The sequence below is a fragment of the Larimichthys crocea genome, chromosome VII (assembly GCF_000972845.2).
Source record: "Larimichthys crocea isolate SSNF chromosome VII, L_crocea_2.0, whole genome shotgun sequence".
Taxonomy (NCBI): Eukaryota; Metazoa; Chordata; class Actinopteri; family Sciaenidae; genus Larimichthys; species Larimichthys crocea.
In genome coordinates, this window is record NC_040017.1 from 15485856 (window position 1) to 15510492 (window position 24637).

Sequence of the window (24637 nt, forward strand, 5' to 3'; positions counted from 1 at the left end):
AGCAGAAAAAGCACAGCTAGAAATAATAAGATTAAAAGATGGCTCCGTTCCATTAAGTGTCCCTGTAAGCTATGTCGGTGAGTGAGTGAGCACGCACAATACTAAGCTCAAATGTCTGCTGTGACAAGATGATCCATTTAAACTCCTGCAGTCAAAACTCTTACATCTGTTGTAATGTTTCGTTTCAGTTTATTATTAATGCATTAAAAGCTCAAGATTTGAAGATATGTGTGATAATGTGATAAAGACATCTTGTGCTCCTCAGTAAACATAAATGAATTCTTCGCACGTGCTTGGTATTTCTCACGGCATCTAACAAGCTGAACATCCTTGAGTATGTGTATAGAGAAGAGAGACACGTGATGGCTTTTGCTTATCATTTTTATTAACAGCACTGTGCATACTTCCAAAGTGATATGAGCTTTTTTTAAAAACCATCAAAAAGTTAATGAATGCCTTTTTACTGACGAGAAGCGACACAGCGACATGGAACAACGGTTCCCTCTTCTGGCATAAAGTTGAAGTACCCCGACCGAGGGGCTGAGAGTAATGTGTGTGTGTGTGTGTGTTTGTGTGGAGGGGGCTGGTACACATCTGGCATCTCTGAGGTTGAGCACTGATCTGGGATCTTGTCTTTCCCTAAGACCTTTTCACACATCAGTGAGGCCTAATGCGGCCGTCAAGGCAGAGAGGACAGATTAATACAAGCAATACTGCACAATCTTGCCTTCAGAGATCAACAGGTACAGATCGATACCTACAAACTCGCTTCAAAAAACAAGGCCTTATTCTAGACATGGTGAGGATCTCTAAAACATATGGCACTGCTCACAGAATTATTCACACAAGTAAACAAAACCTTTGGAACAAAAATACATGTACAGGAATGCAAAATGAAATAAAACAGCCTTTTTTTTTTCATATCACTAACTTTATACAATTTGCTTTTCTTTAGAGTGACAGTATCAAAGCACAAATTGGTATACTGTGTGAAAACAAAACAAACAAACAAAAAAAAGGTAAATAATACAATGACATGCTGTCCTCGAAACATCAACAAAACATTGATACAGTATTGAGGATTGGGGAGGGGCCTCCCTGTCCATTACCCATCATTCAAGAAGTTTCTCAAGGCAACTAGGAACAGAAAAAGAACTAGACGATGTCCAGACAGCTTGGAGATAGCTTCCAGTCAACAGACGGCATTACCCAGAATAAACTAGGGCTTATTAGCTATTGACGAGATTTACCCCCTCCCAAAAAAAACTAAACATTCTTCTTCATATGCTGGGAGAAGTTCAAGTCAATGTACCGAAAAGCTCCTTGCGTTTATTTATCCTATTCATTCATAGTACCTGGAAATGAAGCTGCTGTCTCTAGTCCTGCGAACATTGGAAATAATACAAAAAAATAAAAAATAATAATGTGCAAGTTATAAATGTGATAAAACAAAGAAGGCAATAGGCTACTTGTGTGACTTCATTATGCGGATACTTTTGGCTACATGTCACCTGGATGAGCAGACGGCAGGTACGCTGCTGTCGCCAATGAGTCTCCCATGTTTTTTTTAATTTGACAGCCAGGGTGAACGCAACTTGCTTAGATAAATATAATTCCTGAGTTAGTTCTTACAGTTGGCCCAAATACTGATTTTAATGTAGACTTGGGGGTGGGCCAGCAAACCCATGAGCCTACTTTTTTCTTTTCTTTTTTTTTAAACCCTCAGCAATCACTCCCTTTCAGTGAGGTGAACTCCTGTGGAGGAAGGAAATTGATGTAACAAGAGAAGCCTGGATCTGTTACAAGACGGCTGGTTTCCATACCGAAAGCATTTTGTTTGCTTTATTACTGTCGCTGTACATAGTCTACCTGTAGAGAATCATAAAGAATAAAAAGGTTTAAAAACACTGAAGAGTCGACAGCTTGAGAGGGCTGCAGGCTCACAAGCCGCGTGTACTTTCAAGTATGCTACATTACGGACTGGAGAAAACACGGGTGATACTGTCACTTTAAAGAAAGAGGATGACGGTTAAACACAATATTCACAAATGTACATTTAAGGCGTAATTGTTTAGCACTAACAATAGTAGCAGCAGTGAAGCACTTCTGAATTAATTATAATAACAATATTTATGATCATATTACAATAATATATTACCAAAGTAAATCAATAATTTTTTTTTTTGTTTCATCACACTGGACTGAGCTGGATGTAGAAATCCGAACCAGCCAGCGAAGTTCGACAAAGACAGAACGAAAACTTTTTTTTCAGCCACCACGGATCACACAACACTAGCCTGTCTGGTACTGCAGGGTCGTCAACATTAGTACGTCCTCTAATAATCTCACTGCCAGGCTCTACAGCTACACTAGGCCCTGTCATATGAGTTAGAGCAGTAGTACGTTTACAGAGCACAAGTCTGAGTATACTGACTGTAATTCAACATTCATGTTGTACAGGAACAGGGGTTCGTTTAAGAGTAGGTCATGAGGAGAAGGGTCTGGCACACACGCTCACACACACACACGCACACCTATGGACACACACACACACACTGCCAAACAACAGTCCAGACCTGAAACCATCGTCATGCTACTTTGAGAAATACAACACGACAAAACAAGCATGTTTTTCTTAAAAAAAAAAAAAAAAAAAAAAAAAAAAAAAAAAAAAAGTACCAAAGCAACGTTGTTAATCAAAGGCCATACCAGACTGAAGTCATCCTGAAAAAGCTCTGCTGCACGTCTTCTAAGCTGCTGCTGACCGACACATCGTGGTGAGGAAGACACCCGGACACTTCCTCTTCCTCGCATGTGTTTTCTCCGCACTCTCACGTCCCTCAGTCCGCCAGAAAGGACCAAACCTCTTTTAATCTGGTCCTCGTCTACCCATATCGCTTGTACCAACAGTGACCCTCGAAGCTGAAATAATTTTTTTACATACTGTATATATTACACACATTTAATATATATTTACTCATATATTAAATTTTCATATAGACATACATTTTTAGTTTTTTGTTTTTTTTTGTGAGGTGTTGGTTACATTTTCAGCAAGAGCCTTCAACATGAAAACGTAAGAATCTGTCTTCCTCAGGATTCCTACGAAAGTCTCGCGTCACCTGTGGCAGCCCGTCATTGTTCCCGCACTCGTTTAGTCAATCCCGCGTAGATGTCCGTGAAAACAAAGTGGCCTGCTGTAGCAGTTTAAAGAAGGCCAGACTCTGCTGAAAGCGCATGGAGTGCAGGGCGCGGAGTCCCAGAGATGCTGTGATGCTTTGCTGGAGTAACAGCCAGTTAAAAATCCACAAGGGGGCGTAGGGCGTCAGCCAGCACTGAGGTAGTGCTGCAGGCAATGGGCTTTTGGGCTTTTGGGCTGGGCTCTGCCAAACCTTAACCCAACCAGGCTGGGCCAAGCTAGGGTGAGAGAGCAAACACGAGAGAGAGAGAGAGAGAGGCACAAGGAGTGTGCTATGTAAGAACATGCGCGGTGGAGGGAATGGAGACAAACTCGCGGAGGATATTCTTGGCCATTTCGATATTGTTCTGTGCAATCATCAGTGCTTTCTGGATGTCCTGGTAAGAGTATCCCTGACTCATGAGGTGCTCGATCTCGCTACTGATTTGAGGATTCGCTTCTCCTCCTGTTGCCCCACTACTGGGTTGAGCAGGGACGGGCGGGACGGGGCTGGGTCGACGCTCTGAGTTGATTCGTCGGGGTAGGGGCTTTGGAGGTCTCTCTGGTGCTTCCACCGGCTCTGAGAAGGCTGAAGAAACAGGGAGGGTGAATGTGGGTGTGGAACAGTGTGGATCCAGAAATTTGATTTGTTAAATCAATGAAAAAAAAAGGCAATATGGGTTCATTTGAAAGCTGACTCACTTTACTGGAATTAATTTAGATCAAATTTGAAAAAGATGCTGATGACTATAAATGGGCGCTTGTAGCAGACGGTATGTATTTTTATCATATTGTATACATGGTGAACTTGTTGCTCTGCAGCAACCTTTACTAAATGTCCCACGAAGAGTCTAATTATGATCTCAGCTCGTTTGAGAGCCACTTGACTGATTCTCAGAAACAAAAAGATCTAGGCCTTTGAAGCAGAACACTCAGACACCTGGCAATCATCATAGATAGTAAATGTCAGCTCACAGCAGAGAGAAAGAGATTACTGAGAGAAATAAAAGGCTGTCTCCTGAGGAAACGGCTATAAAATAGAAAAAAGCACTGTCGGCCAGTGTCCTCTGCTCAAGCTTCCCATGGTCCGTTGCTCCTGCACCTTCCTAACAGAAGGTGACAGGTCTGCTAAGGCCACTAATGCTGCACTAGCAGCATTACCTCCAGCATTACTGCAGTCAAACCTCCACAGTATCAGCGGTCATTCCACCATCAGGTTTTTTCCAACATCGAGGGGACATATCTCTTACAGTTTTTCTAGTTTTAAAAAGGGTCACTGAACAGTCCTTTAGAATCGTTCTTTAACCTTCTTTGTACGCTGTGACTGCACACACTGCATACTACATCAATCTGTCAAAGTCCAAATTTAAATCTACCATCAACTTCAGAGCGCCTTCGGAAAATCTGCATCATGTCTGGCTTCATACCAGGTAGCAGTGAAATGCCTGAGTCAACTTTTCAGGCTACTCTCTGGGTCACAGGACTTTTGAGCTACTTCATGATATTGATTCATCAGCACTTTGATTGCTTCTTGGCCAGGAAGGACAAGAACAAAGACGCTGCCGTTGTACATTTTTACATCACAAGGGATTCTAAGAAACTGACGCTATTTTTCATTCTTGCCTGTGTCACCAGTAATCTACAGTTTCAACTTTTTAAATGTCAAGTCTTCGAAAAAATGTTAATGCTAACGTTAATGTGACTTAGGGTCAGTTCACCCAAATCACAAAGATGATTTCCTACTTAACCTAATGGCATCTGACTGCTTAGGTAGATTCATTTTTATTTCACTTTTTCCTTACAGCCAGAGGTGGAGCTTTAGCATCAGGCATCATTTATCTACAGCAGCTCCTGCAGAAGTTAAGGGAAAAACTAACAAAGTTACCTGTAACCTTGAACGAGGTAGGTCATGCGCTACGGTAAAACAAATCCAACTCTCTCTAACAGACTGGTAGTTAATCATCCCATAACTTTGGGGTAATTTACAGTTAAATACATTACACAATTGCTTCACTAATAAATGTATAAAAATGTCTAAAAAAATATGGTGGGCTGTGAATTCTGTGAGGTTATATTATGTATTAAAAACAAGCTCTGGCTCAACGCGGGTGAGTATACTTACGTGCTGCAGCTCCGGCGTCCGAATCTAAAGACAGGCGGCTGAAAGCTGCTGCGGAGGATGAGCATGATGAGGAAGAGGAAGATGATGAAGACGACCCCCCCAGTTCTGAAAGGGTCCGTCGGGCGAGGGGCATTGGCAGCCGAGGTTTGGGGAAGTCATAGCCGTTTTCCTCCTCTTCCCGGTCCTCGGCTGCATGGTCTCTGGGACCATTGGTCATCGTCAGAGGGGGCAACTCTGAATAGTCTGGGAGGGATCGAAACACTGCATTAGCATTACAGCATTTGATAGACTGAGACTACATCCAGCTAAATACAGCTTAAGGTTTTAATCATACACACAGATAAGACACTTGAATCTTTGCAGGGTGCAGAAAGTCTCCATAAAGATAGTATAGAAGCTTAAAATAGTATGTAAAATACCTGAATCTCTGGCTTGTTGCGACTTGGACTGGATGTGGTACATGGCTTCATACATTTGCGGACCATCCTCTAATTCAGCCAGACTCAGCTGCCTACAACAACAACAACAACAAAATCATCATATACACAGTGTTGCAATCAGAATAGTCATTTCATCCAGATGTGCTGCTGGAAAGGGATTCATTGACTGTTTTGAATACCGTGAGTTGAGTGCGGGGGCTTGGTTTTGTGTCTGGAGTGCCGAAGATGGTTGAGGCTGTGGATGCCTCGGGGCAGGTGGGGTCTCCACTACAGGTGGTGACGTCATGGGGGGCAGAACGGGACGAGAGGAGGGGATCATGTACTCCGACTCCTCCTCACTGTCACGTGCCTCCTCTCCTGTCACCGGCCTCAGGCCTGAAGGCGCTCTGGGAACAAACACAAATACTTACATGAGAATAGACACTAAAAGGTGGAGAAATTCCCACACAAAATTCCTATACATTTAATATGTATAAATATATATAATACTTACAAGAAAAAAAAAACACACGTTTCACTCATTATACTCATACACTCATTACAAGGTACAACGTACCTCATTGCCAGTGAATAAATGGCGTTGGCTGACGATGAGGGCTTGACTTTGGGGCTGTCATAGTCTGAACCGGCCACTGCTGCAAAATTCTAGAAAGGAAGCCGAAAGTGAAAGTTTAGAAACTTTAAAAGATTAAATAATTTCATAATCAACTTCTAGGAACCAAACACATTTAGGGGAAAATGCTTTTTTGGTCTCTTGTTGAGAGTTAGATGAGGTGATTGATGCCTAACAGCCTGTTAGTTTAGATTAGCTTAGTTTAGCAGCATAAAGTGAAGTACAATAATAAGTTGTGGTTTAATGGGGTGTTATCTGCTGGACTTTTTTTTTTTTTTGCTGTGGGCAGTGACTTCCTGGAGTCTCCACTGGATGTCTCACAACCTCAACGGACTCCAGGAAGTCACTCTGTCTGCAATACATCCCTCCCCATAAAACCAAAATTGTTCATCCTCCCCCTTTTCCAGTCTTTAATGCTAATGCTAATGAGACAGCAGAGACAAACCCATGTGGACAACATGGATTTACAGATATTAGTTAATTGAATTTCCCTGCTTGGAGTGATCAAACAATCTTGTGTGTGACTGAGTTAAAAATCCACACATACAGCACAGTATACAAGGTTATTAGAAGCTGGTGCTACATCTGTCTTTTCACTTTTCTTACTTGGACAGTTACTGCTACATTTCTGTGTGCTTGTAATAGCAGGTAATGAATACACATCAAGCCAAACGCTAGTTTAGTGTGTGGTGTTTTGTGGTTCCTCTGACCAGCTGGTGGTCCAGACTGAGGGAGCTGTTGTTCTTCTGTGAGTCAGAGCGAGTCTCCAGAGCAGAGGGCAACGCCAAGGGGAGAGAGTGCCGGTTGGAGAGTTCCCTAACGCCTGCACGGATGTCCCCTCCCAGGCTGGAGACTTGAGTGGATGAGGAAGATGACGAGGATGATGAGGACGATGAGGTGGGGGCCTTGGGAACGGGCCGCGAGTTCCAGTCAGACATAGGTCGGTTTGGGGGTGCGGGAGGGAGTTTATCTCGTGTGGGCTCCCCGGGAGTGCAGGGTAATGGCCGCCTCTGCAGCCGTCCATCGGGGGTTGCCCCAGCTGTGTGGGGGCGGTCTGGAGGAGGAGGAGGGGGGAGATCCCTTAGTGCTGGGGGGAGGGGGAGAGGCTTGTCTTTATGGTGAGATGCTGCCTGGAGGGGAGAAACAGAGATGCAGGGAGCTCATTTAGACTTCATACGACACTGAAGTAAAAAACAAAGAAAGCACAGTGCTGCATCTTCTACCGTGGAAATAATCAATTCAGCAACAAGACGCTGTTTATTATCTGCAGACAATTCACTGTGTGTGTTTAGTTACCTTAGTGGTGGCCCCGGGGCTGGAGGCACCAGGGGGGTTGGGAGGTCTGTGTGGTAGCAGGTCTAGTCTGGGTGGCACAGGGGGAAGAGAGGACTGAGGAGCCATGGACATGGGTGACGGGGGGCGCTCCACCTGATCACACACACAAACAGACAGAAGAGCAAACCACTAAATGACATCTGACCAGCTATTTTTAAACAAAACTTTGATAGAATTGATCGACGGACACTGCTGTTCCTGTTACTCAAAAGGAAGGAAAAGAAAAAGAGCAGTTTTGTTTGAACACAAAACAGATGAAACAAACACAAAAGCAACATAAAAAATTCATGAAGTACAGCCGAGTACTTCACGGCGTACAAGTACATTTAAAGAAATGGTCAAAGATGAGAAAGAGGCTCGGTCAGCAATCAAAGCCGGGGACCACATCAAAGTGTGTGTGATCTCAGGTGCTCACCTACTCTATGAGCAGACTAATGCACACAGAGTTTCTCAGAGGCACATAAAAGAAAGGATAGGAGAATGCTCCACATATCAAATACTGAGAGGCACAAAAAAAAAAAAAAAGCTGCTGCCACGGTTGGCACCATGAAAGATGGAGATGAAAGACTTTAGATATGAGCTGTGAGCTGGAAGCTCACAAAAAGTGAACAGGGCAAGATGGGAAGAGTGTTTCATCTGTACAGAGATGGATCTCTCAAAAAAAAACAGAAGAGAAGAAGAAGACAGTAAGAACCCATGAAGTACACCCAGGGCGTCAAACTAACTAAGGCAAGTGTTCAATGTTTTATCAATGGAAAACACCAGGACATCTTTGCCAGTGTCATGACTTTGAACAGTTAACTTTTGGCTTAATTTATTCAAGATCTCCGCACAATCTCACCTTTGTACAGGCAAGTTTGCTCATCATGAGGTGGGGGTCTTCAAGTCTGTCGTCATCGTCGTCGTCATAGCTGGGTGACGGAGCACCCTCAGCACCAAACGTGCCCCTGCAGGAGCCTCCGCTGTTATCCTTAGGATCCTTGGGGTCAAAAGGATCCACAACGATCGGCTCTGTACCCTTTATCTCACAGCGACAGAAGGGACATCCTGTTCCCTGACCCTCCGACTCCTGAAACACAGGCAGAAACACAAATATGACATCACATGTGTTTTTTATATATGTCTGTTACGTCTACAAAGGAGAGCACTTCAACAGCGAGTTCTCCTCTCAACAGGTATGAGTTATGACACTAGGAACAGCCGACACACACAAAAACGCCTCCATCCACCCACATCTCGTACCTGCCAGGCAGTGAGACAGGAGGTGCACATGAGATGACCGCAGGGCTCAATCTTCACATCCTTGTCATTCTCAGCGCAGATCTTACACAGCTGGAAAGTGGAGCCCATCTCACAGTACAGCTCATATTGCTCCTGAGGGGGGAAAAAATGAGACATCGATGAGCTTTCAGTGCCTGAACACAGTAACATCATACGGCACCACCACACTACCTGAGCCAGAGACGGATCTGGAGCCAAGCTATAATGTGAGGGTGTCATTTTAGTTTCAGTCCTGTGCTTAAGCGAAATGAGTCTGTTCATAAAGACTCTCACAAACTCTGAGATATCTAAGCATGATAAGACAGAAAGTGAACTTACAGCAGAGTGGATATTCTTTAACATTATTTCACAGTTTACAGTTGTGTATCAAACTCATCTGAGATGAAAGGATCAAGATGATGACTCAACATTCAAGACTAAAAGGTCCAGTTTTAAATATTGGAATACACTTGACCCTTGATTCGTTATGCATGCTACTTTTTTTTTTTAGATTTTACATTTACTTATTTAGCTTTGGCTTTAAAACACAGTGAAAATTTTACCTCCAATTGACCTTACTTATCAAATATGAATGACAGACAGACAGTAAATCTTTCAGAGATAAATCTTTGGGTTAGAGAGCTACTTGAACTTACTTGACTAACTGATATCTCCTACCTCTACTTTCTTTTTATGCACTACCACCAGATCTTTACTGATATGTCCACCAAGAGAAAAAAAAAAGCCATTTGACCTTTACAATAAAATGCCAAAGACCAGCAAGAATGTATAAAATATTAAAGACTGAGGGTGCAGTATGAAAGGCATACTGCTCTGACCTGTGTGACTTTGATGTGGTCTTGAGGCGAAGGCTCACACAGTCCTGTCAGGTCTGGGTTTTGGGTCCGGCCGTCAGGAAATAAATAGCTGGAGATGCAGAGGCACATAAAATTAGAAGGTAAAAACTCCCTTTAAAGTATCCTCCATTTTTTTTGGACAACCATTTTCATTTCAAAGTTATCATCATCATTTGTTAGTATGATTATACTGCATGTATACCTAACAGCCAGCGCTAATGAAGACATCTGTTCGGTCCATTTATTCAATCTGGCAACGTGTTTTTATATCATCCCTGAGATAATGTATGTACAGTATGAGACTATTTTACAAATGGGTCAGTTTCTGTAATTATCATTTGATAAATGTTTTGCATGCAGGCTATATACTGCACAGGCTTTTCCAGTTTAAAAATCAGGATTTGATTACAGGTTGGGACAGACCAGCAGCTTTCATTAAACAAAGGAATCAACGTTGGCATACAAAAATGAGATTCACGCCAGCCAGCTAAACCACAGAGTGAGCTGCACATTAGAAACCAACATTTCTATTCTGGTTATGATAACACTGGAATGATGGGAACATGCAATATGATATGGCCGGGTTGGTTTATAGCTGAAAGGCAGATTCAGTCGTGGGTTTACACAGGGATGCATGCTTTGTGGGAGGAGAGATGCCAGAAAAATGAGAAGCCCTGCATATGACAGGGAGCTTGACTTATAGATCATATATTAAAAACAGCATCAAATGAAGACCCAGCCACAGAGAAACAAAGTGAGAGGTCCAGATGAAAACCCCGAAGAAAATGAGAGATATCAGTGTGCCAAACAAAATGCCAGTGGACTTACAATCCTTCCCTGAAGCCATCGATGAGAGCCTGGAAGAGGGGTTTGTTGTGGGGAATGGTCTGGAGTATGTTTCCATCCGCTGTCACGTAGCCGATGGCCCACTGGCCCAGCCTTGTGCAGCTTAGTCGGAAGATGTAACTGAGGAGAGAGACGTGAGAAATAACACATGCTGCAGTTGAGTCACTTTGTTACAATGAAAAAAAGAAAAGAAAAAGAAAGCGATCAAATAGAGGAGGGTGCAAACAATCTTTGAAATATGTGCACTCAAACAAATGTGTTCTTCAAACATGCACATACCGGTTTGTGAAACAAAATATGTGGGCTGAACTATGCATGGAAATATCCTCTTGGTGACAGCACATGTCGAGATTGAGTCAAATTTAATCTGATGTACAAGATCACTGAAAAGGGAACCTGGTTTATTAATACAGTACAGTATAGAATAAAAAAGGTCTGTAGGATGTATTTTAATAAATTGACAGATTTAGGTGGAGAATGAGCATCCACAGACAAGATACATGATGGGCAAAGTCATGCACAGTCCTACCAATGCTTTCACAATCGGCAGGAGGCGGAAACACACCAAGATATGCAACAAAGTGCCAACAAATGTTTTATGAGTAAGAAAGTTTTAATTATGATGCTGTGGCTTGGGAGGGCGTGCCTTCATCATCAGCTGGAGGTGACTTGCTGCTTCTGGGCTATGTCAGCTGGTGTCAGCTGTTCATAGTCAGGTAAACTGGTTTGTCTCATGGGTGTGAGCAGCTGTGATTTACTCTATAGAGTGAAAAAGTAACCGTGGCATGAGTCTGGAAAGACCTGCAGCCACTCCTGCCAGTACGCAACATTCCCTTGTCTGCTTGTTTCTCTGTACAATATGAGAAATTTGTATCAGGAAATGACAAATTTAAAAACAAGGGTATTGAATACCCATGCAAAGAAGCCCGTCTTTGTTAGCACCATCCACAGCATTCTGGGAAAAACTGGAAACCACTGGTATGTGGCTGAGGTAGGCCAGAAAAGGGCATTACATGAATCCATCCTGCGATACATGCATTAGGATTTCCTTGTGAGTCACTAACATCTAAGGATTGAGTTTGGCGATACTGCGCAAGTGGAAAAAAGTAGTCTTGGCCTCGATGTTTAGCTACTAAGTGGAACTACCGCTGGACCCGTAATACAAACAGAACGCTCCTGACAGTAGGCTGTAATTTGTATTTTCACATTGACCAATAACTGCTCGGATGTCAATGTGGCCCTACACAAGCCAGGCCTAAATAGTGACATCAGCTTTCAGTGTACAATCAAGCCATTGATGCAAAGTACCAGTGCCATGCTGCACTGGATCCCTCACACACACACACACACGCCCACACACACGCACACACGCCCACACACACGCACACATCATAACTGGTATGTGAAATGGGCATCAAGACTGTACTCTTGTCTGTCTTTGTAATGATACAAAGCCAAACGTTGATCATTTGAATATATACACGTGTTTTTGCATCCTTTATTTGAATATGTGCACGTTCACACCCCGATATAGTGATTCCTTGATTTAGATTGCACTACAAGGTGTATATGTCTGTGTGTTTTTGTCTCACCTGCCAGGCTTGTGGATAAACTTCTGCAGCCGTGCTTTGACCTCATCGTAGGTGAGGAAGGCCATGTACCCCGGGTGAGTAACTGCCAAGCTGTTCCAGTTCCGCAGCAGGGATGACCACGGCTATGCACGAACACACACACACACACACACAAGTAAGAGAGAGAGTGACTCATCTGATGTGTGAATGGACACTGCAATAACAGCAGAGTAATGGAGAAATATACTGCATCATGGATGACGCTAAAACGACTGTTTACTGAACTTCAACGTGATTTACAGTGTCTATTTTAACCTTGCTCAAGTCACATAAAAAGGTCTTTTAAAACAGAATGCGACACATTTGCTACACAGAACGAGGAAGGTTAAATGGACATAAGCTGCTGCTGCTGCCCATACTGTATAAAGAGCAGCCAAAAGTCAGCTTTAAAAAGGTGCTCAGGCTACATGACCCAAATCAAGTCAAGCAACCCCAAAAATAAGTGTTGAAGATAATCCAAAATTATTCATGTTACTCTATAGATGACCGAGTGAGGTAGAGAGTAGGTGGTTACGCAATTGCTGTCGCCAGTCTGGTGTGTGAAAGGAAGTAGAATTAACACAAACAACACTCTGAATGTGCTGCAAAAGTCGAAGCCATGGTCGAATCTGCTCAACACATCAAAATCGAAAGCTAGATCTCCAAGAGGGACTACCCTGTCTCCCTGTTAGCTTTACGGTTTTACAAATTAAAATGTTGGTTATTTATACTTTTTGCACACAGGAAGTTGAAACAGTCTCCTCTGCTGGACTTATCTCTTGTACTCGGTACTTTGGTGTTATGGGATCGATTGCATACTGGATTAGTAAACAAAAATGTGTCAAGTGAGGATTTCTAACCTACTGTTGCATTGTTACTGGCTAATGTAGCATCTAGTAATTATACCTTTATTTTTCAGTGGCCTCTTGTCTTTCAGCTTACACTCAACTGAACAGAGTGACTAAACCTTTCACAATATATTAAAATGACCACCTCATCATTGAGCCTACAGATGATTCAGCCCGCTGTATGACACATTAATAAAAAACACATGCGCAAAAAACAAAACTGCATATCAAGGACAGAGCTCAAAATGGCCACAGGCTCACTTCCTCTTCTGAGTTTGAGGACATTTAGAGGAGGGCTTTTTCTGTATGAGGGAGTGTCATAGGAAATGTCTGTAATCTGTTTAGGCTTCATTAAGCTGCTCTGTGCCCTGCATGCAAGCAGCCAGGGATAATGTCACTAGAGGAATAAGGACCATACACTACTGTATACAAGATGCATTAAAATGCAGTGAGTTAGATTTACATGTGATGTAAAATATCAGTGGTACTGTGTTAATTGCAATGCTGATAGAGCGCTACAAGCTATAGATAAATTCTAATGATAATGCCTGATCAACCCCCTTCTTCTGTCTTTTGATATTTTTCTTTCTTTTTTTTTTTTTTTTTTTAAAAACAGCCCTCCTCTCTCCTGTTGCTTCAATCTATGGTGATGTGGAAAATGAGCTTCTGAAGTGCTGTGCAGCACCTGCACCTCCATAAATATACACTCAAGTACAAAAACAACAACCCCAAAAAACTAAACGTGTTGTTTCCTGCTGCCGTGTCTATATAATTGCCAAATATAAACGGTTGGCTGCATTTAGCTTTTTACCTCACCACAACTCCCTGCGCATGAGCAGTATGTGAGTACTGTGGTCTATCAATTACAAAGTTGAGTCAGGGTTTGGCAAAGAAAAAGGACTCATGAAATGAAAATGTACCACTCACGTAACAAACTCTACAGCCCCAGTGCATGCTTGGTTATCTTGGGAATTATTTCACAAATGTTTATCATCGCTGTTTATTATTCATCTAGCAGTAAGACAGTACAACCTCAGGGGAAGACAAATAATAATGACTGTCCTTGACAAAGATCTCAGTGTGACTGTGATCTGAAAAACACACAGACACACATAGACGTGTCGGCCTTATGAAGCAACAACAGAAGCAACATACAGACCAAAATTATTGCCCAACACAGCGGAGGAAAGTTTTAACTTCAGTGCTGTTTGACAGTGTGAATAAGTAAGCAGGCATCCTGCTAACAACGTGATAGAGTTAGCCGAAAAAAGATGTTAGTTTAAGTTAATTATGTGTCAAATGAAATTTGTTTCCTACATCAAGGCTTACAGACTGCTGTGAATGACCCACTATCTCTGCTTCTCTATCACTCTCTCTTCCTTTGTACATTTCTTCTCTCACAACGCAAAGATAAGACGAAGGGTGCAGTATGTATGTGTGTGATTGTGTGTGTTCAATACCTGAAATAACCTGGTGAAGATGTCAAACTCAAAGACAGAGATGTAGTCATTGCAGGTGAGGTCTATGGTGGACTTCAGGGCCATGGCCTCCAGTCCAGAGCTGATGGGATGAAACTCATGGAGAGACTGACGGAACACCTTCCAAGGCACGATGGTCCTGTAACACACGAAACAGGTGACGACATCCCCAAATTTAATAACTACATGCTGCCATGTGGCACACCCCCGCATGTCACTGGTAAATACCACAAGCCGGGGTACTACAAGTGTTGAGTTTTGACCTCTTTGTGCCCTTAGGTGCAGGAAGGGTGCGGTGACAGCTTTGATTCAAACTCTGGGTTACTTGTTGTGTGCTTCAATCATGGGGAGGTAATTCACTGGTGTGTGTATCTAAGACACCACCAAAGCATCTCAGTATAGATATGAACCAAATTTCCACTAACTAAAATTCTAATGATTCATATACAAAAAAAAGGAGATGCTATTTTGTTGTAAATGCTTAATTAGCACTCCCAAACTGAGCTCTTGAGGGTTGTTGGTCATGAATGTTAACCTAATGTGATCTTTTTAAGAGACAGCAACCACATATGAAAACAGATGAACTTCAGGGTGGCGTTTAGCTCAGTTGGTAGAGCAGCCGCCCCATGTGCGAAGACTCAGTCCTTGCTGCGGAAGCCCAGGGTTCGAATCCGACCTATGGCTCTTTCCCTTCATGTCATTCCCCGTCTCTCTCTCCCCACATTTCCTGTCACTCGTCAGCTGTCTCTACCAAAATAAAGCTTGAAAAGAAATCTTAAAAAAGGTGTCTGATAACTGGTGTATTGGGAAAACTCAGCTATTAAAATGTTCTTGAGCTGCATTTGCCTGGGTTATTTTCGTGTCGCCACTTCCTTACAATCCGATTTAGCTCTGTGCACTTTGAGATAGATAAGCTCAAATGTGTGCGATTAATAGAACACAGGTTCCTCCTTTTATGTGTCAGGGACTCCTAAAATAAGACGTTTTAGCAAACTGACTTATGCATACTTAACACCCCGTAAGGGAGCATAGTGTCAATTTGTATTCAATGGAGGTAATAATATTAAAAAAGTAATATAGTATTGGGCTCACTTGTCACCAAAGGCGCGCCTCCAGAACTCTGCAGCGTCAGCCTTGGTGATGCGGAAGTTGTCACCCTGAAACAGACCATTGGGGAAGATGGCCTTCAGCTCAGCCAGCATGTGACTGAAGATCAACGACAGCTTGGTAAGGTTCCGCCTGTAGAAGTGAGAAGAAGAAGAGGGGAGGGAGTGAGATTTCACGTCTTCATTGTCGCACTGTGGCTACAGTGTCACCACGACCCAACAGCTTAAAAAGGAGAAATGTATTTCAAGTTACACATACACATGTTTAAGTTTCCGCGAGTACAGACACGTAAAATGAAGACTATAATGTTGACTACTATGTTTAAGTCATGACTCTACACAGCTACAGGGACCAACGCTCAGAGACCATGGTTAGTTTACGTGATAAAGGACAAACCAACCAAACTTTTCTCTTGTAGATAAAAAAAAAACTGACAAAAATAAAGTGAAATATTAAAATTTTCATCAAACACACAATTTCCTCAGTCAACTATAAATAGAAACATTAGCTTTTTTGTGGGCTCAGCCATCTGTGGCAATGCAAAAAAAAAAAAGAAGCAGCGATGCGTTTGACTAAATAATGCTGAAAATCAACTTCCTAAAAATGCTTGCATGCAAACATGTATTAAAAGGTAATTTCTTTTACAGTTGCTTTCAAAAACTAAGTTGTGTATATGTGTAGGAACTGTGTGTTCGGTATGCCAACCACTCTACCAACCGCTAGATTTTATTTTAGCTGTATCACAAGGCAACTGTCCATCTGTCCATTGACCGAAGCTTAACTGTTGGCGGTCACTGGCCATAAAACGTCAAGACATTGCACTTTTCCTTGCAACATATAATTAACACCAACAGTTGAGAACAATGTATGTAGACCTGGAGTCACCATTGCTGGATAAAATGACGGTTGATGGTTGTAGATGTTTCTGATACACGGGATGGAGTTATCCAAGCCTGGGTTGGGGAACTGTTGCACATTTTCAATGCTTCAATAGTAAATGGTTTCATACTTGTTATACTTCACAGAAAAAGAAAGAAAAAAACATGTGACAAGCTTGACGGTAACACTAAACTTGTTTTTCCACAAGGCAAACTCAGTGACTCTTCAATTTAGTTCTGACACACACGTGAGGAAGCAACGTGAATATTTAACCTTACCTCATGAGCTTCAAATGTTCATGTCGTTAAGAATAACAGGTTGTACTTTTTAAAATATGCAGTAATGGTGGACGTTTCGGAGAAAGAAATAAAGGCATTTTACTCGAGGTCAGGATTCTACTTGGTGTTTTCTCCCGCTGAGAAGTGTCCTTAGCTGCTTCATTAATACAGAAATAGCCACAGGTCCGGGGAGTTCATACACACACACACACATATGATCACAGTGTGACTTGAAATGCACATCCAACGGGTTCCAGTTGCAAAAGGCTGGTCGACGAGCACAGGAGAGGAAAGGAAAGAAAAGGAAAGGAAAGGAAAGGGAAGATGACAGAATAAGGAAGAAGATGAGTCTAACTGAGGAAGGCAAAAGGGAGAGGAGAGGGAACCAAAATAACAAAACAAAAAGGAGAATGAAACCACACAATGTCGCCATACCCATGTATCCCATCACAGCATTAGGAGTGTTTTGCAGAGAAAGCCATGATTTACGAGGCAGTACAGAGGGAGATTGTGCTTGGCTGTCGGTTAGGGTGAATTGACATGCACAAGAGAGACAGCAATGAAAGCGTGGCCACGCTGCAGCTGCCCGACACTACACTACGCACCCTATGAGTAGAGAGGGGGTGGGGGGGTGGAAAGAGTGAATTAGGAAGGAGGACAGTCACTGAAGATGGATGAATAAGATTAGTGTACGTTGAGAACCTGCCAAAATAGACCAGCGCTTGTTAGGATGATAGTTTACCTCAGAGGGTGCAGACAAGGATCTGAGGCAGAAAATACAACGCTCGCAAACTGCAATAAAGCGTTGTATTTATGGCCTCTCGGCAGTAAATGATCTTAAAACAGTGAGCACCCTTGTATCTGGATGTCTAATCCATTGAACTGTTCTGTCCACTTAAAATCTACAGCAGACTTGAAGCCAGATGCCCGCGACTGTATGTCTTTGAAGTCAGGGCTTCCCTTCATCGTTGATGCAATGTGGAAAACGAGCCCTTCGACTACCTTTGGTGTCTCCCTCAGGAGCTCATCATCATTGTGAATATCTTGTCTTTCCAGTATCATCTCAGGGAAGGGCAGGCGTTTTTTAACACTGCATCTCTGTGGTTTTTTCTTCAGCAGCTATCATCTCAGCGGGAGGGCCCTCCTCTGTTTCTTTCTGCCTCCTAACCCTACTGGCCTACTGCGCCTTAAAGCTGCAGTCTCATTCATTCTCCTGTCAACCTCGCTCTACCCTGTGCTTTTATCCAGGTTACAACCCCGCCCTCCCCTCCTCTTCTGCTCTACTTTCTTCTGCAACGTAATCATACGAAGACAGTTATCCTCTCTCTGTAGTTTATGTGTGGAATTAATCTCTCTTCACTCAAAGCTTTCATTTCCACTTCGAGGATATTTTACCGTCTTATGAATCCACTTATCCACTCCCCTCATCTCTCAACTTGAAACATTCATGGAGGCCATTTAAGAATTCATGCTTATAAATTCCTCTCTTCAAAACGCATCATTAAAATTCAGTTTTAATTCACCAGCAAATGCTACTCATGTGTGTGAAGACTGACTTGGGGGCACAAAATGTGCCGTCTTTGCCTCGGAATAAGGCTAAAGCTTGGATGTATTTCACATGTACAGACAAAAGGGCAGTCAGTTCAGATCTGTCTAGTCTTTAGGCAACATTCAGTAAGCTGTTGCTTTGAGAGTAGCAACCAATTCCACCCAGCCATTCAACCAAGTGTGATCTAAAGATGGATTTAGGGTGAACGCAAAGGGAAATTTTGCAGAAAAAGACAAACAGACAGGCATTATTTCTTGGTGGGGCAGAGTAAGGTGAAGTCATACAACTTGGCATGAATACAAGGGCAGTATAGATGAGTAGTGGGGAATTAACAGAGCAAAACATAAATGTGTGAGCTGTTTGGTTAGCTGTCTACTGACACTAACAAGATGGAATGGTGGCTGGTAACGTTAAGTTTTCATTGTCGATCAATTATGTTCTCAAGTAATTGTGTAACGTATAAAATGTCAGAAAACTGTGACAAAAATGCACACTGCTATTTCTGAGCATAATGCTCCTTTTTACAGAAAAATCCATCATAGTGTAAAAGCAGGAACTGGTGAATGATTGCTCAAAAAAATGACGAGTAGTAATAATAATTTTCTCTTATTTGATCGACTTCTTGTTGCTACAATAATCAAACATATGTCCACTCTTTTTTTTTTTTTAGCTCATAAACAATCAATGAGTTGAAAGAGGTAACACAAATGTCCATACTTGAGATGACCTTTTCAAACTGAGCCCAGTCTGTTTCAAATCAGTAAGAAAAGAAAAGGACACCAAGAAAAACAGCAATGCCTCATTTGACGTCACTGAAACGGTTTGGAGGAAATTAGAAATGTGTTCGCTCATAATAAGAAGCTGATTGAGAAGAAGAAAAACAAAACAAATAAAAAAAACTGTGGCGACTGACGCACGCAGGAGGCATACCTGTAAAAAGCACAGGAAGTTTCATTCTGAGTAGCACACGCAATTGTTCAGTCAAAAATAAATAAAATAAAAAAATAAAATCCCCTGTCATGTGACTGTGCACTTCTAGGTTTTTCTACCCACACGTACACACACACACTGAGGTTGTAACAGCCAACATCCATATCGTACGTGTGACTCAGTGTGTCACAGAGAAAGAAAGAATGAATGTGAGAGCGAACACTGGTCTGACTGGCATCAAGCTCACGGGGTGGCACAGCTGTCTCTGGCACAAGATTTGCATACTGAATGAGACTTTGTTGTGTCTTTTTGTCTGTATGATAGAAAGAGCTTCACCAAAGGCAAGGCTGAACATTAGTTCAAAACTCAAACTCAGGTCAAAATGTAATCTCACATGTAGCAGGACGAGCTGACATCCATTTTAGCATCTCTTCGTCTCTCTCTGCCCTTGTCCCTCTCCATCCTACAATACCAGCTCTGTACTATGTGTGTGTGTGCGTGTCTGTGCTGGGCATTAGCCAGCACTCCTACAACTGTTGCTGCTATTTAAGCCGCTGTGCCAACACAGACAATGCAGAGTCAGTGGGCTAAGGACTTAGAGAGAATGGTTTGCTGACCTACTCTGAATTGTCACGTCTATAGTGTTTTCTTTTTCCATCCCTCACTCATTCTTAACCACGACCAAACCTATTTTTTTTTTCTGAACACTACGTTTTTGTCCACCATCCCCCCTCATGCTATAGATTGACCTCTGACCTTGCAGCTGGCTGCTCCCTTCCTGTTTCCTGCTGGCTGTGATAAAGTAGCGCAGCTAGCCAGCCAGCACCGCACTGCGCTAATACACAGCCGCACAGCCAGCAAGGGTCAAACCTTACAGAGCGAGAGCCTGTCCGGATTGGCAAGAGGCACAAGTAGCTGTAATATCATCATGCAGCTGTATTATCTTTTATCCTCCAGGTTAAAAAAGGGAAATGCACATCAAACACAAACAGAGTCCTGCAACAAAGCAACTAAAAGTTATTTTCAACAATTTATAGAATGAACGTGGAGTAAGTACCCTCAGGATCAAGGGATTCAAGATTCAAAATCAAGGATTTTTTGGAAGTCAACAAATTAATTGCTTAAAAAAAAAAAAAATCCTTTCCCTTAACTCCTGTGGGGGAAACACACCAGCGTAACCATCTGTGATATTAACACCTATAAACAATGTCTTCAAAAACATCACGACATTTTTCACCGTCACATTCTTGTCAATGGACCAGTTTTAAATATTGCAGAGAGCAAACAGTCACAGTACGCCGATAAGATCAAGAAAGGGCATTTACTGCAGGTAATATGATGACTTCCAACACGGCAGCACAGTAAGCTTCACTTTTTACTGTCATATGCAAAGCGCTGACACCGGCACCACAGTCTCTGAGGCTGCAAATGGAAAAATGGCACATGACCGATGCACATTATAAAGATAATTCGTGAACTACCCATTTTTCACCTCAAAGCAAATTAATTCCCACACATCATAAATGCAAAAGGAAAAAGGCACTCACATGCTGTTTTATTCTGGAAGTGAATTTAATAATGTGATGATTGCTTACACGCAAAGAAAATATATACACAGAAATTAAGTAGGACTTGGGAAACACAGTGGATTATGTGTTTGAAATTCTGGCTCACCATTTTGCTCTAGTCATCACTTTATAAATTTAACTCTCCGGAACTGGCTTCACTCCAGATCTCCATCAGGAAACAGCCATGACAGCCCACAACACACACAACACAGCACTAAAGCAAGCCTCTAAACACACATAACTTCTTCCTAACAGAAACTCCAGAATAATAAAACATCAAGTTAAAAAAACAAAACAAAAAAAAAACCCCAGCTTTGCAACTGTGGACAATCCAGACAAACGTCTCCAAATGTGCATTTTTATTTGAATGTACTCTCTCTTTCAAAGCTCTTATCACTGTAGTCAATTAGACAGGCTTAAACTCAGATTATTGTGAAGGAGAAAATAAAACTACAGCAGGAAACAGCTCAGTTTTAGCTTAATCCAGTCTGCACAGTTTATTAGGGGTATCTTAGTGCATATCTGAGCTCATACATCTCTATGTGCATAAACAGCAAGTGCTTGTTGTACCCTGCGGGACAGAAAAGCAAGTGGGTTGCATCATGCTAATCACTATAATCTAATAGTGCGAGGACTACACGACTCGGCTGCTCACTGATATCACGGTGACATAAATAACCATGATGTTCTGCTATGTGTGTGTGTGCGCACGCGCATATATATATCTGCCCATAGAGCCCCCAAGCTACAAGTGTTGGCAAATGTAATTGAAGCTGAAACACCGGCAGCCTCTAGAGTGTGAACTGTGTTTTCCTTTCTCTGCACTGATAGCCGTTTGGCTCTAAGGCTAACCACTAAAAGCTTCCTTTAACTTCACGCTCAACTCCATCACAACCTACCAGCTAACTGCTAAGACGGCCCAGCTGCAGCAGCACAGAATGAGACAACACTTTTTTCTTTTTTAAAGTTTGTACAGAGACATGAGCCAAAAAAAAGAAAAAAAAGAAGAAAAAAAAAAAGTAGCACATTCGGTTTGATTCATATCAAAGAGCAAGTGCAGCAGCAGTGGTGTGAAACAGCAACAAGAGAAGAGATACTGTAGCTAAAATTGAGTTCAGGCACTTATAAAGATCTGGAAAGTTAAATTAGGCCAAAGATTTCAGAGAAATATTTTAATACAGTTTAGTACAGTTTGAGATTAAAAGGCTCGGATACTTACTCATTTCTTTACTGGTAAAGTACAAAAAAAATAACAAATGACATGCACAAAGAGTTACTTATCTCAAATGAGTGTTTCACTTCCGTGGGAAACAAAACGCATCAACTTTAACACCCTCAAAGATTTTTATTTAGACAGTTTGATATCAGGGGACTCAAAGAGAAACAAAAGAGTTCTGATAAAATCTAAACCTAGACTAGCAGAGAAACGCACACACAGACACACAGCAGACCACACTCTGGGCACAACCTCAGCAGTACAGTTACACTGAACTGAACGGATGTTTTTTAATTGAACTATAAGGTGATAAGAAACGTCAAATTTTATCAACAGGTTCAATCTTCAATGTCAAACAATCCATGACTGTATTTTTCTGTTTTTAAAAGCATGAGTGGGAGCAGCTAAATCATTAAACTAAACTTAGCCCGTGAGCTAGTGATAGAACAAGGAGTGAATGATCGCCATGCAAACTTTCACCTGTAATCAATTCGATCTGACAACAGTGTAACGCACCACTTCATTTCCTCATGACTCCGTTTAATACTGCAAACACAGACCTTTCCTGCAGTATTACAGCTGCAGTGATAAGATGGTTTTTTTGATAGTCAAAGTAAAAACCCGTGTTCTCAGAGACAGACCTTTGTTTTACAGGGATGTTAAGTACGTTTACAGAAAATAGGAAGTCACATTTTAGAACTGGGCTCTCTTGGTGAACCAAAATAGGAATGGGTGCAGATGACATTTGCAAATACCAGAGGTACTGTACCATACAATGAGGTTTTTTTTTCTCCTTTCTCTGCTGACAAAGGCTGGACTACATCAATCATTGACGGCACCGCAGCACTTTACTGTAAACAGTTGCAGAATGAATTTCATGCACTGATCTTTTGGTGTAGGCTTCGTAGCATTAGCGAAATGTGATGCAAGAAACAACAAATAAAACAAAATCCAAAACACAAATGTACAGACAGCCAGGTGCTGTGACAAGTAGCAACAGCAGCCAGTGTCTGTGTGGCAGTATTAGACACAACAGCGGCAAGCGCATGACGTGCTGAAAGAAACGCCTCGTGCAAAGAGTGCACGTTTAACCGCCACTATGTTTCAGATAAAGACATGAATACTACTGATGAAGATTTAAAAAGAAAAATGAAACTAATAATGGTGATGACACATTTGACTTCAGAATGTTTGATCTAATAATTAAATTGTGCAGGAAATGTAATGGAGTAATCTCAAATCTCTTCATTTTACCCTAGGCACATTTTACACCGTAGTAACTATCACGGCAACTGAACGCTGTCATGATGAGAAAAGGGAAATATTTCCAAATAATTGTTGACTTAGACGTTTCTTCAAGGCACCTGCCACTGAACAGTAGTTGAGCTGCTGGGAAATCTGAATGAGTAGAAGCTGGCGGAAGCTGTTCCTACCGACTATTGTAAAAATACCACTCAAGCATGTCTGGAATGCATTTTTCTATTGTGCCAAGGATCGGAGCAACACACTGTCAGTAAGGAAAGCTATATGTTTGAAGCCAGTTTGGCATGGTGGTTTTACATTGCAAATTTTGTCACGAGTGCTTACAGGCCTTTCAAACACATCCAACAGGCCTAGTCTTTCACCAGCTACGGATTAGGATAAGATATGAGACAACAAGACACCATTAGACCATAAGAGGTACACAAATAAAATGAACAATGTATTTATAGCCTCCAGGTCTATATTTTGTGCCGCAGGCTGTCCCACAGTGCAGTTGCATCACCCTGTAGCCTATAAGCCCACCACTTCCTGTGACCAGCTGGACCTATCGACGGTGGTCAGGATGCAACGGCAGCTTAGCCGAGGAAGACGATCAAACAGACTCTCACAGAGAGGTCAAAGCAGTATCCGGTTAGACCCATGAAGGAAAAAAGGGGGGAGTTCTGAGGACACATTGATCAACCCCTCTACTGTATTACTACTGCTCAGAGACTGTAGAACGAGTAATGTTTAACATGTAGGTTTCTTATTAGCGTTTGGATGACTGGACGGATACATCACTTGTCGGCAACTGGCTGAGTCCATCACCGGTTGGCTTTTTTTGGCCGATTTCTGAGAGCGAGGCTTGTTCAGCGGCACAGTACACACACACAGTGAGCCAAACAACGAGTGAGAGGAAAAATAGAACGTAGAGCCAGAACATCTGACTCGGTGGATTAAGGATTGATTTCAACCGAACCAGAGTTGGTGATTGTTGGAACAGTGGAAAGGTGGTTTTATTTTGTTTCTGTCATTTGAATGAAATGCGTTTTTTATGCGTTAACAAGGCAGTTAAACTAGTCTTGAATTTAATTTAGAAGAAATATATTTTTCTGCTTAATAAAGGCAAATATTTATAAGATTATCTCTTTTTGTTTTTGGTTATTCAGTAGTATGTACAAATTCGTCACTGAAACTACCAGTTCGGCAATAGCTGGTTGCTGGAAGGACTTTTTTTTTTTTTTTTTTTACATGTCACCCAACCCCATTTCCTATCTGATC

At 42.0% G+C, this 24637-nt stretch overlaps 1 protein-coding gene across 1 annotated transcript in view; it reads right to left on the minus strand.

Annotated features, from left to right (window-relative positions):
- Window positions 1-1424: 1424 nt before the first annotated feature.
- cbl (Cbl proto-oncogene, E3 ubiquitin protein ligase) overlaps window positions 1425-24637 on the minus strand; it is a 33507-nt gene continuing 10294 nt past the window's right edge. The window contains exons 3-16 of the mRNA XM_010752459.3: window positions 15680-15826; window positions 14570-14726; window positions 12244-12365; window positions 10634-10771; window positions 9788-9875; window positions 8931-9062; window positions 8530-8757; window positions 7650-7781; window positions 7064-7483; window positions 6297-6385; window positions 5920-6126; window positions 5720-5811; window positions 5301-5543; window positions 1425-3767 (exon numbers count right to left, since the gene is read on the minus strand). Of these exons, the coding sequence (XP_010750761.2) occupies window positions 3472-3767; window positions 5301-5543; window positions 5720-5811; window positions 5920-6126; window positions 6297-6385; window positions 7064-7483; window positions 7650-7781; window positions 8530-8757; window positions 8931-9062; window positions 9788-9875; window positions 10634-10771; window positions 12244-12365; window positions 14570-14726; window positions 15680-15826 (2491 nt within the window). The 3' untranslated portion in view covers window positions 1425-3471. The remainder of the gene's footprint in view (window positions 3768-5300; window positions 5544-5719; window positions 5812-5919; window positions 6127-6296; window positions 6386-7063; window positions 7484-7649; window positions 7782-8529; window positions 8758-8930; window positions 9063-9787; window positions 9876-10633; window positions 10772-12243; window positions 12366-14569; window positions 14727-15679; window positions 15827-24637) is intronic.